The sequence below is a fragment of the Peromyscus eremicus genome, chromosome 1 (assembly GCF_949786415.1).
Source record: "Peromyscus eremicus chromosome 1, PerEre_H2_v1, whole genome shotgun sequence".
NCBI lineage: Eukaryota > Metazoa > Chordata > Mammalia > Rodentia > Cricetidae > Peromyscus > Peromyscus eremicus.
In genome coordinates, this window is record NC_081416.1 from 52,325,034 (window position 1) to 52,339,639 (window position 14,606).

The window sequence follows — 14,606 nt, forward strand, 5'->3', positions numbered from 1 at the left end:
CCGTCGATTGAGCTGTACTGAGGCCCAGCTGTTTTCAGTTAGACAGCAAGGCTTTCACACAATCTTTGAGTCTGAGGGGGAAGAGAGGAGGAGTAGCAAAACAAATACCACTGGAGGGAGGGCTCCTACAAGCTCCAGGAGGGACCCGAGAGACAGGGGACAGTGTAGTTGTGAGGGACGAGCGTCGAAAATAGGATCTCCACCCAAGGGAGGATTCCAATATGGTAGAAACCCAGAAAGGCTTAGGGAAGCTGTGGATCTGTAGCTCCTGTGGGAGGCGAGGAGGCTCCGGGAAGGAGCAGAGGACAAAAGGAGCAGAGAGATAAGTGTCATGGTAACAAGAGTTTCAATCCAGGACATTCCCAAGTGGACTGAGAAACTTATGAGAGAGAAATGTCCTATGTCACACAGAAGAGGTGTCCCCTTCCATGTGGTAGAGACTTAGTAGGGCAGTAGGAGTGTCCTGGCACACCACTGTGACTTTTGCAGTGATAGTAGACGAAGCAGGCAGCTCCAGAGTGACGCTTATCCAGTAGAGGAGGGGAGGAGAGAGCAGCTGAAAGGTGGACTGGGAGAAGAAGCTTTTGGGGAAAAGTGAGGGTTCTAATAGAGGGAGATAGGTAAGTGTCTTAGATAGTTTCTCATGTGGTGTGGCCCCACAGAGCATAGAAGACTTAGGGGCCCACGTGGTGGGTGCTCCAGAGGGCATAGAAGACCCCAGGAGTCAGAGAGAGGATACTCACCCAGTAGTTGAGGTTAGGTGGGTGGTTAGAGCAGGTAGATAGAAGAAACAGCTGAAGAAGTGGACTCTAGAATTTTGGAGGCAAATATGGTGAGAGGCAGAAGCCAGGAAACCCATGATTCATATACACCTGTCTTAGTGTTTCTGTTGCTGTGAAGCCAGGAAACCCATGATTCATATACACCTGTCTTAGCATTTCTGTTGCTGTGAAGAGACACCATGACCATGGCAACTCTTATAAAGGAAAACATTTAATTGGGTGGCTTACAGTTCAGAGGTTCAGTACGTACATTATCGTTATGGTGGATGATGGAACATGGAGGCATGCAGGCAGACATGGTGCTGGAGAAGGAGCCAAAAGTTTTATATCTTGATATGTAGGCAACACAATGTAAACTGATTCACTGGGTCTGACTTGAGCATATATGGGATCTTAAAGCTCTCCTCCACAGTGACACACTTTCTCAAACAAGACCACACCCACTCCAAAAAGGCCACACCTTCTAATAGTGCCACTCCTTTTGGGGGCCATTTTCTTTCAAACCATCACATTCCACTCCCTAGCCCCAAAAGACTTGTAGCCATATTATAATATAAAAATGTACTTAGTTCAACTTCAAAAGTCCCCATAGTCTATCAAGTCTCAGCAATGCTGAAAAGTCCAAAGTTCAAAGTCTCTTATGAGATTCGTGCAGTCTCTTAACTACAATCCTGTATAAAATCAAAATAAAAAGCAGATCACATACTTCCAACATACAATAACACAGAATATACATTACTATTCCAAATGTAGAGAAGGGAAAATGGTAAGGAATTATTCAACCGAAGCAAGGCAAAAAACCAGCAAGGCAAACTCCAAACTCTGCATTTCCATGTTTGATGTCAAAGTGCTCTTTGGATCTCCAACTCCTTTCAGCTTTGTTGACTGCAACACACTTCTATCTCTTGGGAAGGTTCCACTCCCTGTTAGCAGCTCTACTCAGCAGGTATCTCACGACTTTGGCGTCTCCAGTATCTTGTGGTCTCCAACATTAAGGCAATCCAGACTTTAACTTCACAGCTTCACACAATAGCCTCTCTAGGCCTCTATTCAGGGACACTTGTGACACATTCCTGGCCTCAGTGGCTTTCCTTAGTCATAGAGGCAAATTCCATAGCTCCTTTCTTCTATCCTTAACTCTAAAGCTGGAACCGTGTGGTTGAAGCTGCCAAGTTCTGCTGTTTGCTGGGCCTGGAACATGACCCTCTTGTTCAATTACACATTCACCAGCTTTCTGTTTTTGATGGTTTCTTTCACCACCTAAGCTTGGCTGTCCTTGAACTTGCTCTGTAGACCAGGCTGCCCTCAAACTCAGAGATCCCCCTGCCTCTGCCTCTGGAGTGCTAGGATTAAAGGTGTGTACCACTACACCTGGCTTTAAGCTTTTCAATAACTCCAGTTTCACAAGTTGGAAACTTAGCTGGGTTAGATCTTGCCTTGAGCTCACAACTCCCTTTATTATATTTCTTAATCTGCTTATCTCTTTGAATACAGTACTTAGCTCCTGGTACTCTTTTTCTCCTTAAATTTTACATTTTGTAATTAGCCCTGTTCAGCTTGCTCCTTTTTATTATAAATCTTCTTTAGAGTTACCACGAATAACCACACAACACAGTCTATACTAGGCTGTTTTGAGATTTCCTCTGCCAACCGAATTAATCCAAAACTCTTCACTTTAGCCTCAGGCAGACTCTTCAAACATGGGCAAAAGGCAGTCACATTCTTCACCAAAATATCACAAGGCTGGTCTCTAGGCCACATACTACCATTCTTCTACTCTGAAACATCTTGACCCAGGCACCCACAGTTCAAATCACAGTCAACACCACTGTATTCTATGCTCCTACTAGGATGGTTTATTAAGCAACACTTAAAGCATTCAACTGCTTTTCTAATCCACAATCCCAAGGTCCTTCAAACAAAAGCATGGTTAGACCTAGCACAGTAATACCCCACTCCTGGTACCAATTTATGTTTTAGGGTTTCTATTGCTGTGAAGAGACACCATGACCATGGCAACTCTTATAAAGGAAAACATTTAATTGGCATGTGGCTTACAGTTCAGAGGTTCAGTTCATTATCATGGTAAGACATGGCAGCATGCAGGCAGACATGGTGCTGGAGAAGGAGCTGAGAGTTTTACATCTTGATATGCAGGCAACAGTAAGTGAACTGACTCAATGGGCATGTCTTGAACATATATGAGACTTCAAAGCCCGCCTCCCCAGGGACACACTTCTTCCCACAAGACCACACCTACTCCAACAAGGCCACATGTCCTAATAGTGCCACTCCCTCTGGGGGCCATTTTCTTTCAAACCACCGCAATACCGTAGGGGAATCAAACCAGCAGCTTGGTTCAGAGACGCTGAGTTTCTTGGAAGGGAGCTCATTTATGTCATTCCTGCTGTTTTGGCACCAGCTGAATGAAAAAATGAGGAAATGAGTGCTTCAAGGTGTGGTGGAGGGTAAGGGTTTGTTGTAGATCTGAGGGAGAGAATAGCTAGAGGCATTTGGAAGAGCCCACACTGAACATGGCCAGCAGACTGAACCGGGCCATGAGAACACCTAGGAACCAAGAACACGAAGAGACAAAGAGACTGTGTGTCCAAAATGGCTGAGTTGTATAGGGCTCAAAAGCTGGGGGAAGGGAAGTGGAAGCCCAGGCCCTGGGAGGAAGAGGTTTAGGGTAGGGGTGGTTTGATGAGTGCTGGGAGGAGCCACATGTACTGAGGGAGACTTGTCCTGGGTTTCTTTGAGACCTAACACCATGCCCTTGTTCACCCTCCTACCATCTGAGTATATATTTATAATGGGAGTTCATGGGCATTGGACCTGAAGAAGGTCAGGTAGCAAAGTTCAAGAATTGTTCCATACTTCATTTCTGTTAATTTAGCTTCTGATTCTTTTTATTATATGTATTAACCAAGGTGAATATTGAACAGATTAGGAAAATGAAAAACACCTAACTTCTGAGTTTGGAAAAGTACATGTTCTGTAAAGGACTGCATGTTGCATAACAGGTTAACTCTTGTTTATTTTTCACAGCATTTGTAGACCAATGTCTACAGGGGCTGTGCACAAAGTTTCTCACAAAGTAAACCTTTAACAGATTCATTACAGAAAGCAACTCAGCAGAATGTTCCTCTTGGTGACTTTAAAGGAAGCAGCTCCCTACCTAACACCTAACTCATTAAGGGATAGCTGTTCTATGGCCTTGGTGCAAAAGGGAGGAGGGACAGGATCTACTGTATAGTGAAACAGAACTTGTTAAAACCTTTGGAGTCACTCAGGATCAATTGTTCTTGCCTTCCCTTGGACATAGTTCTTTGTCTTCGATGGCCTTTCAGGATCTCCTGGATCAAGTTGGCAGCCTGGGGAGATTCCAGATCCTTCAGATGACTTTCATTTTCATCTGCAATGTCATAATGGCCCCTCATTCTCTACTGGAGAACTTCACTGCAGCCATACCCAGTCATAGATGCTGGGTCCCCATCCTTGACAATGACACTGTCTCTGATAATGAAAGTGGGATTCTGAGCCAAGATGACCTCCTGAGGGTCTCCATCCCCCTGGACTCCAACCTGAGACCAGATAAGTGTCATCGTTTTGTCCAACCACAGTGGCATCTGCTTCATCTAAATGGCACCTTCTCCAATGTGACAGAGGCAGACATAGAGCCCTGTGTGGATGGCTGGGTGTATGACCAGAGCCCTTTCCTCTCTACCATTGTGACTGAGGTAAGTGACTTCATTTCTTGTCATCAGTTCACGATGGGTGTTTAGCAATAGCATGAATAGTGCACATGTTTTGAGCTTAGATTTAATCTTTTAGCCAGTGTTGATTACTTATCTATTAAATGTGAAACACGTATTCAAAAAAATGAAAAGGACTTATTTTCCTGGTTATTTCACTCTAGGGGATGACTACAGTTTAAAAAGTAATTCTTATGTGTCAAATCAGTTTAAGCAAATAATTCATGTGCTTTTTTTAAATAAATACTACAAGTCAGTATTTATTTTTCAGCTTGGATTTCAAATAAGAAATATCTAGGAGATTGAACAAAAGCACAGTGGGCTGTCTGGAAGTATGGCTCACTGGTATAACACTTGTGTGGCACGTGTGAGCCCAGGGTTCAATCCCTATCACTCTAAAAAGTCTCAATACTTTACCTTCTGTGACAGGGTAGAATGGGGCTGTACACATGGCCTTGGGATACAACTTCAGTACTGTCAATATATCTGTATCTATATCTATATCCTATCTATCTATCTATCTATCTATCTATCTATCTATCTATCTATCTATCTATCATCTATCTATCTTCTTCATCATCATATCGTCATCATCATCATCATCCTCTAATCCTATAAAGTCAATATCCAAACTCTGCTACTCTCAGAGTGATACGAGAGGCTGTGCTCAGGTATAGGATCCAGTACATTTTTTTTTTCCAAGACAGGGTTTCTCTGTGTAGTTTTGGTGCCTGTCCTGGATCTTGCTCTGTAGACCAGGCTGGCCTCCAACTCACAGATCCACCTGGCTCTGCCTCCCGAGTGCTGGGATTAAAGGTGTGCGCCCCTGCCACCGCCGCTGCCGCCGCCGCCGCCGCCGCCGCCACCACCACCACCACCACCTGGCTCCAGTACATTTTTTTAAGGCTCTCAAATTATTACAGTATATGGCCAAATTTGAGAATTTCTTAGCATGGGCTACAAGTCAGTAGTACTACCTAAAGAACTAGGTCCTAGCTACTAGGGAAAGATTCCTGGAGCCAGGTGTGTTTAAACTGAGACCAAGATTGTAGAAATCAGGTGGTACTGAAATGGGAGAGGAGTTTAGGGGGCTGCTACAATGAGGCTTGAGGGTCACATTAAAGCATTTTGATATAGTCTGACTGACAGGCTATAAGTCTAACTTTGCTGGTTTCCATATCTTCCAGTGGGACTTGGTGTGTGAATCTCAGTCGCTGGAATCAATAGCTAAGTTTCTATTCTTGACTGGTATGTTAGTAGGAAATATCATCTATGGCTGCTTAACGGACAGGTGAGTGTCTCTGGTTTATGGCTCTCTCTGTGTATAATTATTTCAGTCCACTGTGAGTCATTCATTCATTATGAATGAGGTAGCCATTGCAAATTATATTCTTCTAGCTCTATCTTTGATTCTAGAGAACCACAAACAAAAATGGAAATTTCACTCAGTGTGGTGAGTGCTGTCTGAATAGAAGTCTATGTGTTGTATGGACACAGGAATAGCCTCTCCATGAGATATGGGGGTGTTTCATGATGGGGAGTAGAGAGTAGAAAGTGTCCCAGCATGGTTGAGAGATATGAGAAACAGTCAACTATGGGAATGAGACCAAGATGGTCAACACATTGTTTTCATCCTATCTGAATATTCAAACAGACAACAGCATTGACACCCTTCCCAGAGGAGCTGTGCTTTCTCCCTCCTGGACACCTCACTGAACAGCTGTGGTGCCCAGAGAAGGGACATTATGTCTTCATTTCTTAAGCACAGTGATGGAACGTCCTTTGATGCCTATGGTGTCATTGGTGTGTTGGGCAGCTATGTCTGTCACTTTTATTTCTGCTTCTGCCAAAGATGATTTCTAAAGGTCACACTTTTAGGCATATGAAGCAAATCACCTAATGACAACTGTCACCGTAGTTTGTGGCATAATTTAGATCTGGTGACTGAAAAAAAACACCTCTTTTTAAATAGATGGCCATTTCTGCCAAGCGAGTTGCTGCCTTTTCCTGCAGCAGAAGTGGCATACACTTGGGCCCTCAGACAGTACAGGATGCACACAGCTCCGTGGTGCTTCTTTTATTTTACCTTTCAACATTTGGTATCACTGTGGACATATGTACATGATGTGTGTGTGAGCATGTGTGCCACGACTTGCAATGTGGAGGTCAGAGGACAACTTTCCGGAGTCAGTTCTCTCCCTTCATCTCTACATGGCAGCTGGAGGGCATGCTGAGGTTGCCAGGCATGAGCTGCAAGTGTCTTTAGCCACCACACCATCTCACTGGCTCGGCACCTCTCTTATAAGGTCACTAATTCCATTCATAAGGGCTCCACTCTCATTTTTTTTCATTATTGTTTTTGAGCCTGGGTTTCTCTGTAGCTCTGGCTGTCCTGGAACTTGCTCTGTAGACCATGCTGGCCTTGAACTCACAGAGATCTGCCAGCCTCTGCCTCCCAAGCACTGGGATTAAAGGCGTGCGCCACCACTGCCTGCCTCATATATATATTTTTTAAAGAATATCTTTTAATCGTTCTTTGACGATTTCACAGTTGTCAGCAATATATCCTTATACTCACACCAGCTGCCCCCCTTCACTCCTTTTCAGGTGCCTCAAACCAATCCCTCTCTCCCTTCATATAGTCCCCTTAAAAGAAGTCATCACAGTGTTAGGTACTATTAAGACATTCTTTGTGTGTGGGTGCTTTGCCTGTTTGTCTGTGCTCCATGTGTGTGCCTGGTGCCCGTGGAGACCAGAAGGTAGTGTCAGATACCCTCAAACTGGAGTTATAGATGGTTGTAAGCTGCCATGTGAATGCTGGGAATAGAACCTGTGTCTTCTGGTAGAACAGCAGGGCTCTTACCCACTGAGCCATCTCCTCAGCCCCACATGATATTTCAAACAAAGTGTGTTTGCGTGGTTCTTCTTCCTCCACATCCCCTCCCGCAGTCTCTATGCCCCTCCCTGTTGCTAACTTCTAGATTCTTTTCCTTTTCATGTCCCATTGTGTTTTTCCCACCCTCATCCTTCCCCATCACCAAGTATTTGGCCTCTTTTCTGGGTTTTTCAGGCTTTACAGCTCTTCATATATATGCATTACAGGCAATGATCCTCATATATGGAAGAATGTGCAGTTTGTTTTTTTGGGGGTGGGGTGACCTCACTTAATATTACACTTTTTGGATCCATCTATTTTCCTGCAAATCTTATGATTTCTTTACAGCTGAAGAATATTCCATCATGTGCGTGTAACACATTTTCATTATTGATTTATCTGTTGATGGACAACTAGGCTGGTTCTATGTTCTTGCTATCACAAATATAACAACAATAAAAATGATGAGCAAGTGTCTCTGTGGCAGGATATGGAGTCCTTTGGGTCTATGCCCAGGAGTTATATGGATAGGTCATATGGTAGTTTTAATTTTAATTTTTTGAGGAACCTCCCTACCAATTTTCGTATTGGTTGTACTAATTTGCACCCCCACCAGCAGTGAATAAATGTTCCTCTTTTTCCCACATCATGTTCAACGTTTGTTTTCCGATTTCCTGATGATAGCCATTCTGCCTAGGGCATCCCCACTCACAGTTAACAAAATCTGAAAGGTCCCTCTTAGTACCATCAGGCCAGAGAGTAATTTTCCAAGTCTGACTCCTGGATGTACACCAGACCATAGCAAGCTTGTAACCTGCTCTTCATGGAACAGTGCCGTGTAAATACCAAACAAAATTTTGGTTGGAAGTAATGTTCACTCATGCATTTCAAGTCTTGTGGTATATTCTTTGCTTTTTTTTTTTATTAATTATCAAGAGCAATATTAAAATCTCTCACTCTACTAAACTATTTTTTCCTTTAACTTTATGTTTTTATTGTGTGTATTTGAAAGTACTGTTTATGTAAATGTAAATTTGAGATTCAGCATTATAATTTGTACTTCCTTTTCTCAATGAAGACTCATTAAAATATTTATTCATCTTATTATTTGTGGATTGTTTTATTTTATTCATTTTAAAGAAGGTATCTCACTGTGTAGCACATGCTGTTCACAAACTATATATTCCAGGGTGGCCTTGAATTTACAATCCTCATGCCTCAGATTTCCCCAACCTAAAGTTATTATGGCTAAAAAAAATTTTGGAGTTAATACAGTGTTTTCCAACACCAGGAACACTAAGGAAGCCGAGTAAGAAAGCTGGCAGCTGGGTGTGAGGTAACCAGAGAAGAGGCAGGAAAGGGATTAGGGAAACAGCAGAGCTGGTCTCAGCAGGTTCTAGCTGGCTCCCACAGAGCTTCTCTCAGAGGAATATTCAAGAGGCACCATTGCCTCTACTTGGTGTGTTTTCAACTTTGTGAGTACTTACATCTTCACACTGTGTGTGTGTCTAACTGTACAAGACTGAATTGTGGATGAAGACAGCTTCCAAGAAAGCCTCTTCCTTGCCAGGAAGGAAGACACCCGAAGACCACCCCAGGGAGGGCAAGCGGAAGGAACACTGTACCTCAGGACCTCTAAGTTCAGATATTGGAACTTAGAGTTCCTGAGGTACAGCAGACTTTCACACTGCTGCTTTTTTGAACTATGTTCATGATTAACTTTGACTTCTTGTTCTACTTGGACGCAGTGTGAATTACCCTCTCTTAGAAGACAACAACCAAGATTGTTGGGGATGGAGGGAATGTGGGAGGGTAGATTTCCCCACAGTGTCTCACTACATATCCTACCTTAGCAAGTTCTATCAGTGTTCCGGAATAGTCTTCAGATAATAATTTTGTACCTCAATGTCCTAGCATCTGGAATTGCTGATACATACTACCACACCCAGACAAACATCTGTTCTAAAATCTATTTCTGTCTAATATTAACATAGCCTCTTCAGCCATTATATCCTTTTAGGAATATAAATTTTACTAGCTTTTGAGAATTTCACATATGCATATGATGTATTTTTTTTATCATATTCATGTCACTCTCCTCCCTAACTCCTTTCAAATGTATTCCCAACTCCACACTCTCTCTCAACTTTGTGTTCTCCTGAGCTCCTTTTAAAAATTAGCTGTAGCTGGGTGGTGGTGGCGCACGCCTTTAATCCCAGCACTCGGGAGGCAGAGGCAGGCGGATCTTTGTGAGTTCCAGGCTAGCCTCGTCTCCAAAGCGAGTTCCAGGAAAGGCGCAAAGCTACACAGAGAAACCCTGTCTCGAAAAACAAAAACAAAAACAAACAAAAAAAAAATTAGCTGTTGATTACAGTTTGTGCTGCCCTCGTTGTGGGGCCATTCACTGTAGAATGGTCTACCTACTGGAGTCCATAACCTTAAAGAAAATTGAGTCTCCTTTCTTGAGAAGCCCTCAGCTGTTAATAGCTTCTCAGCTAGGGTTAGAGACTCATGAACTCCTCTCCACTTTATGCTGAAGTGTTGATTGGCTTGACCTGTGCAGGTCTTTTGTAGTCAACCACAGATGCTGCAAGCTGATGAGTACAGTGTCCTATTCAGTCTAGAAGACTCTGTTTTGCTCCAATCTTTCTGATCTTTGGCTCTTAACAATCTCTCTGTTCTGTCTTCCTTGATGGTCCCTGAGCCTTTGGTGCAGCCATTTTTATTTTTTATTTTTTATTTATTTATTTATTTATTTTCCTCAGAAGAAAACAACTTTATTTTCATTAACTCACAAGAACACAACACAGTTGGTTCAGGAGGCCATCACTTGCCCAGTGCCAACACTACTACAAGCCTCAGTGAATATCTACACAACTAGAACTCTTTAAAAGCTATCTTCAAGCAGTGGAGCTATTAGAAGTTTTAGTCAGGGTCCACACTTGCACTGTCAATTATGTAGAGCCTATTTCAATTTCTTCAGTTTCAACTTTTTGATTAGATCAAACCATTTGCGATTCTGCACTGCCGCAACACCTCACTGAAGCCCTCGCAGAGCTTGACGTCACTCTGGCTCTGGGCACACTCCAGAAACTGATCTCAAGAGAGCAAGGTCCAAGAGACTGCTGGTTCACCAGCTGGGTGGCCTGGGGCTCCTGGTCAGTGATGTCAGGCCCTGCAGGCTCAGCATTACCACCTCCACTGAAGCCCCCAGTGATGGCATGACCCAGGGTGGGCCCCACTGCGGAGCCCACAGCCACACCAGCTGCAGTGGCGGCCATCTGGGCCATCAGGCCTGGCTGCCTGGGGGCAGCAGCAGGTGAGCCAACTGCAGACGGGGCAGCTGCTGCTGGAGGGTGAGCTGCAGGTGCTTGTCTGGGAGCAGCCCTCATCTGAGGGGCCCGGCTGGCCGGAGGGGCCACCCGGGAAGAGCGGCTTCGGCTTCCACGCGGCATCTGAAGTGCTCACACTCTCGGAGTCAGAAAACGACTAACTGCGAAATGCCCAGACTGTCCAGCAACTTCTACCAAGGAGAGCCTGGTGCAGCCATTTTATTCTTACAGTTCACATGGAATATGTAAATTGAACATTTTTCTTCTGTTTAGCTAAAGAGCTAGTTAAATTTTGATCTTTGTTTTGAATCCATTCTCAATATCTTGACCTTTTCATTAGAATTATTAGTCTTTGATTAGAATTATTTATTAGTCTTCAAGAAATGTCACAGTGTAAAGTCAATCTTCAAAACAAAGAAGGTGGGAAGAGGTACCCTGACATTCCAGGGTTACACCGAGAAACCCTGTCTTGAAAAACCAAAAAAAAATTAAGCAAGCAAGCAAGCAAGCAAGCAAACAAACAAACAGAAAAAAACCAACCAAAAAACCAAAACCAAAACAGAGAAAAAAATAAAGAGAATCTGAAATGAGGAAAGAAGTATTTATACATATAACGATTTTTTAAATTTCAAACATCTAATATCCCCCTATTAATAAGAGATCATTCAGGTGTGTTCCATATTAGTGGCTTTCCTAATCTCTGTTAGCAAACTCCTGACAAGAGAAAATTAAGAAAGGGTTTTTTCAATTTAAAAAGTTTTAATTTTTGAGCGTACTGTTTATATCACTTCTTCACCTCCTCCTCTAGTTCCTCCTGTGTTCCTCAAACTATCTGTCAAATTCATGACCTCTTTTTCTTTAATTATTATTTTATATGTGTACACACTCACATATAAATATAATCTGCTGAGTCCATTTAGTTTTGCTTGTATGTGTGTGTTTAGGGCTGACTACTTGGGACTGGATAACCTGCAATCCCTGAAGAAGACTGATTCTCCCTCTCTCGGCAGCCATTAATTGCCTATAGCTCTTCAACTAGGGGTGGGATCTTATGAGATTTCCCCCATCCATGTTGGCATGACAACTGGTGCTGTCACTGTGCTAGTCTTATTTAGGTGACCATATTCTTCAGATTTTATGGGTATAGCTCCTGTTGTATATAGAAGGCAAACATTCTGGCCCTCTGGCTTTTGTAATCATACTATCCCCTCTTCTGTGATGTTTTCTGAGCCCTAGGCATAGTGGTTGTATTGTAGATGCATCAGTTGGGTTGAGCACCCCATGGCCAGTTGTTCTCTGTATTTTGGTTTTGCACATGCTCGAGGGTACAGTCATCATGTTGGAAAGACACAATGGAATGAGGGGTTAGGGACTATGGTGACAAGGGACGGAGGCTATCTACTCACATACTGCAGACTAGGAAGGGGAGAATGGATAAGGACTAGTGCCAGGCTCTCTACTCAAAGTCTTCAGAGAAGCACTTCCTTCAATGAGGCCCCATATTCCAAAGGTTCTAGAACAATGTCACCAACTAGGGACCATGTATTTCAACGTTCTTTTTCTTTGGTGCAACTTTTTCTGTTTGTTGGGATACCTATATATCTCTGTACTTTTAGTTTATTTTTCTAATTGCTACACGGTGCTTCATAGTGGGAATCCATAATGAGTGTCCAGAGCCTTCTTCTGGGAATAGACAACTAGGTTACCACTAAAGGTTTGCTATCTAAGAAGTAGAACATTTACCAGTTTTATAGATGATTCTTTCCTATGAGAATATGTATACTTTATATGATATACCAATGTATTGTTTTGACTGACCAAGTTTTACCAAGACTATTATTTTATCATTTCATCTAACACACCACTTTTTTTATTCATTCCTTGTTCTAAATTGAAGCACACACTTAAGAATTATGAATATGTTATATAAATGTGCATAAAATAGAATGTATAATTAATGTCACAATGTAGATATGCTGTCAAGAGTAGCAGATACCACATAGTGGTTCCCTAGTTACCCAACTTATGTAAAATCAGTACACATGCTTTTGTTCAACTGGTCAGAAAGGATTCCTCTTCTAGTTGGCAATAAAACTCTGAATATTGATTTTTTGATTCTTTCTGTTTTGTATTTCTTCATTCTTCATCTGGCTTAATTATTTCTTTAGACCTTTGTACTAGTTCTTATGCCTGTATTGTGACTTTTAAATAACCTGTGCAAGGAAATGCAATGTTGTTCAGGGTCATTAAATACAAACTCAGCAGAGAGAAGCTTTGATACAGGCTACCATCAGATATTCACAGATGTTCTGTGATACAACTTTAATCACAGGCACTGAGGTCCTGGATGCCCAAGTGCTGATTTTGATAGCAATACAAAATACTGTGTGTAATCTATACTTTTCCGGTCTGAATGTGAAGTATCACCCACAGAATTCTTTGTCCCTCTACTCGATGGAAGTCTTTTGGGAAGTTATGGAACGTTTGGTTGTGGAGGCTGACTGGTAGAGTTGAGTTTTTTTCACAGTAGACCTGATGGAGATACCACCTGCTCGGTTAAGTTTGAACTCTTCTGCCGGGGTCAGTCACCATGTGAGAAACTCTTACATTCTCCTGCCACCATGGAGCCACTACACCATGCCTTCTCCACCACGTGTGTGCTGTGTGGAACTGTGAGCCAAAGTCAAATCCCTGTCCCCTGAAGTTGGTTTAATCAAGTATCAAGTATTTTGTCATAGCAATGGAACAAGAATACATGTTAAATGCATAATTTAGTAAGAGGTATTTATATTATGTTAAAACTCCAATGTTCTATACCCGTCTTGTGGCTTGAATTAGTAGGAAAAATACTGGTACCAAATCAGAGAAAAGGCTTTGGTTCATACTGTTTACAAGCACAGAAAGCAGCTCTGCAGGATATACTCTTGGTTACTTTTTGATTATCATTTTATAGTGTCTTCAATTTATATGCCCGCTGCATTGTTCCCATAATCTAATCCTTCCTTTCCTTTAGGTTTGGGAGGAGGTTACTCTTCATATGTGCTTTACTGCAAACAGCTGTCACTGAAACCTGTGCAGCATTTGCCCCCACCTTCCTCATCTACTGCTTACTACGTTTCCTGGCAGGGGTTTCCGTCTCAACTTTTTCTACAAATAGTGGCTTGCTCAGTAAGTCAAAGCGTTTGATGGACATTTTCCAAGCTTTGGTTTTTGACCTGGATGTCCTTCCCACCTTAACTGGAAGTCAAAGTTCATTTTCTTTTCTTTCAGTAATAGAATGGACAAAACCTAAATTCCAAGCCATGGCAACAGCACTGTTATTATGCGCTGCAGCGACTGGACAGGTAACAATGGCAGGCCTGGCTTTTGCTGTTCAATCCTGGCACCACATCCAGCTGGCACTGTCTGTACCAATATTTTTCTTACTTGTACCCACAAGGTATGAATTTCCTTTCTCTTTTGTCTTATGGAATCCTGGGATGACAAAGCACATGGAATCAGGACAAAAGAAATGCATTTGTTCTTGGTCTGCACCTGACAGACAGTGTGTGCTCCACTTTGTATTTTGTGACATGAGGACAAGCAGGACTCTCAGATGAACCAAGGATACTGAATTAAACTTGAATTTAAGATTATAAGTATTTTTTCTTTTTTTTTTCTTTTGGTTTTTCGAGACAGGGTTTCTCTGTGTAGCTTTGCGCCTTTCCTGGAACTCACTTGGTAGCCCAGGCTGGCCTCGAACTCACAGAGATCCACCTGGCTCTGCCTCCCAAGTGCTGGGATTAAAGGCGTGCGCCACCACCGCCTGGCTTCTTCTTCTTTTTTTTTTTTTTATAAAGATTTATTTATTATGTATACAGTG

At 42.5% G+C, this 14,606-nt stretch overlaps 1 protein-coding gene and 1 pseudogene across 2 annotated transcripts in view; one reads left to right on the forward strand and one right to left on the reverse strand.

Moving 5' to 3' along the window:
- Window positions 1-4,120: 4,120 nt before the first annotated feature.
- The window catches only part of LOC131909737 (solute carrier family 22 member 19-like), a 46,670-nt gene continuing 36,184 nt past the window's right edge, over window positions 4,121-14,606 (forward strand). For both annotated transcript variants that reach the window (XM_059261554.1, XM_059261561.1), the window contains exons 1-4: window positions 4,121-4,522; window positions 5,725-5,828; window positions 13,758-13,912; window positions 14,015-14,183. In XM_059261554.1, the coding sequence (XP_059117537.1) occupies window positions 4,121-4,522; window positions 5,725-5,828; window positions 13,758-13,912; window positions 14,015-14,183 (830 nt within the window). The remainder of the gene's footprint in view (window positions 4,523-5,724; window positions 5,829-13,757; window positions 13,913-14,014; window positions 14,184-14,606) is intronic.
- On the reverse strand, window positions 10,410-10,943 carry LOC131909752 (coiled-coil-helix-coiled-coil-helix domain-containing protein 2-like; annotated as a pseudogene).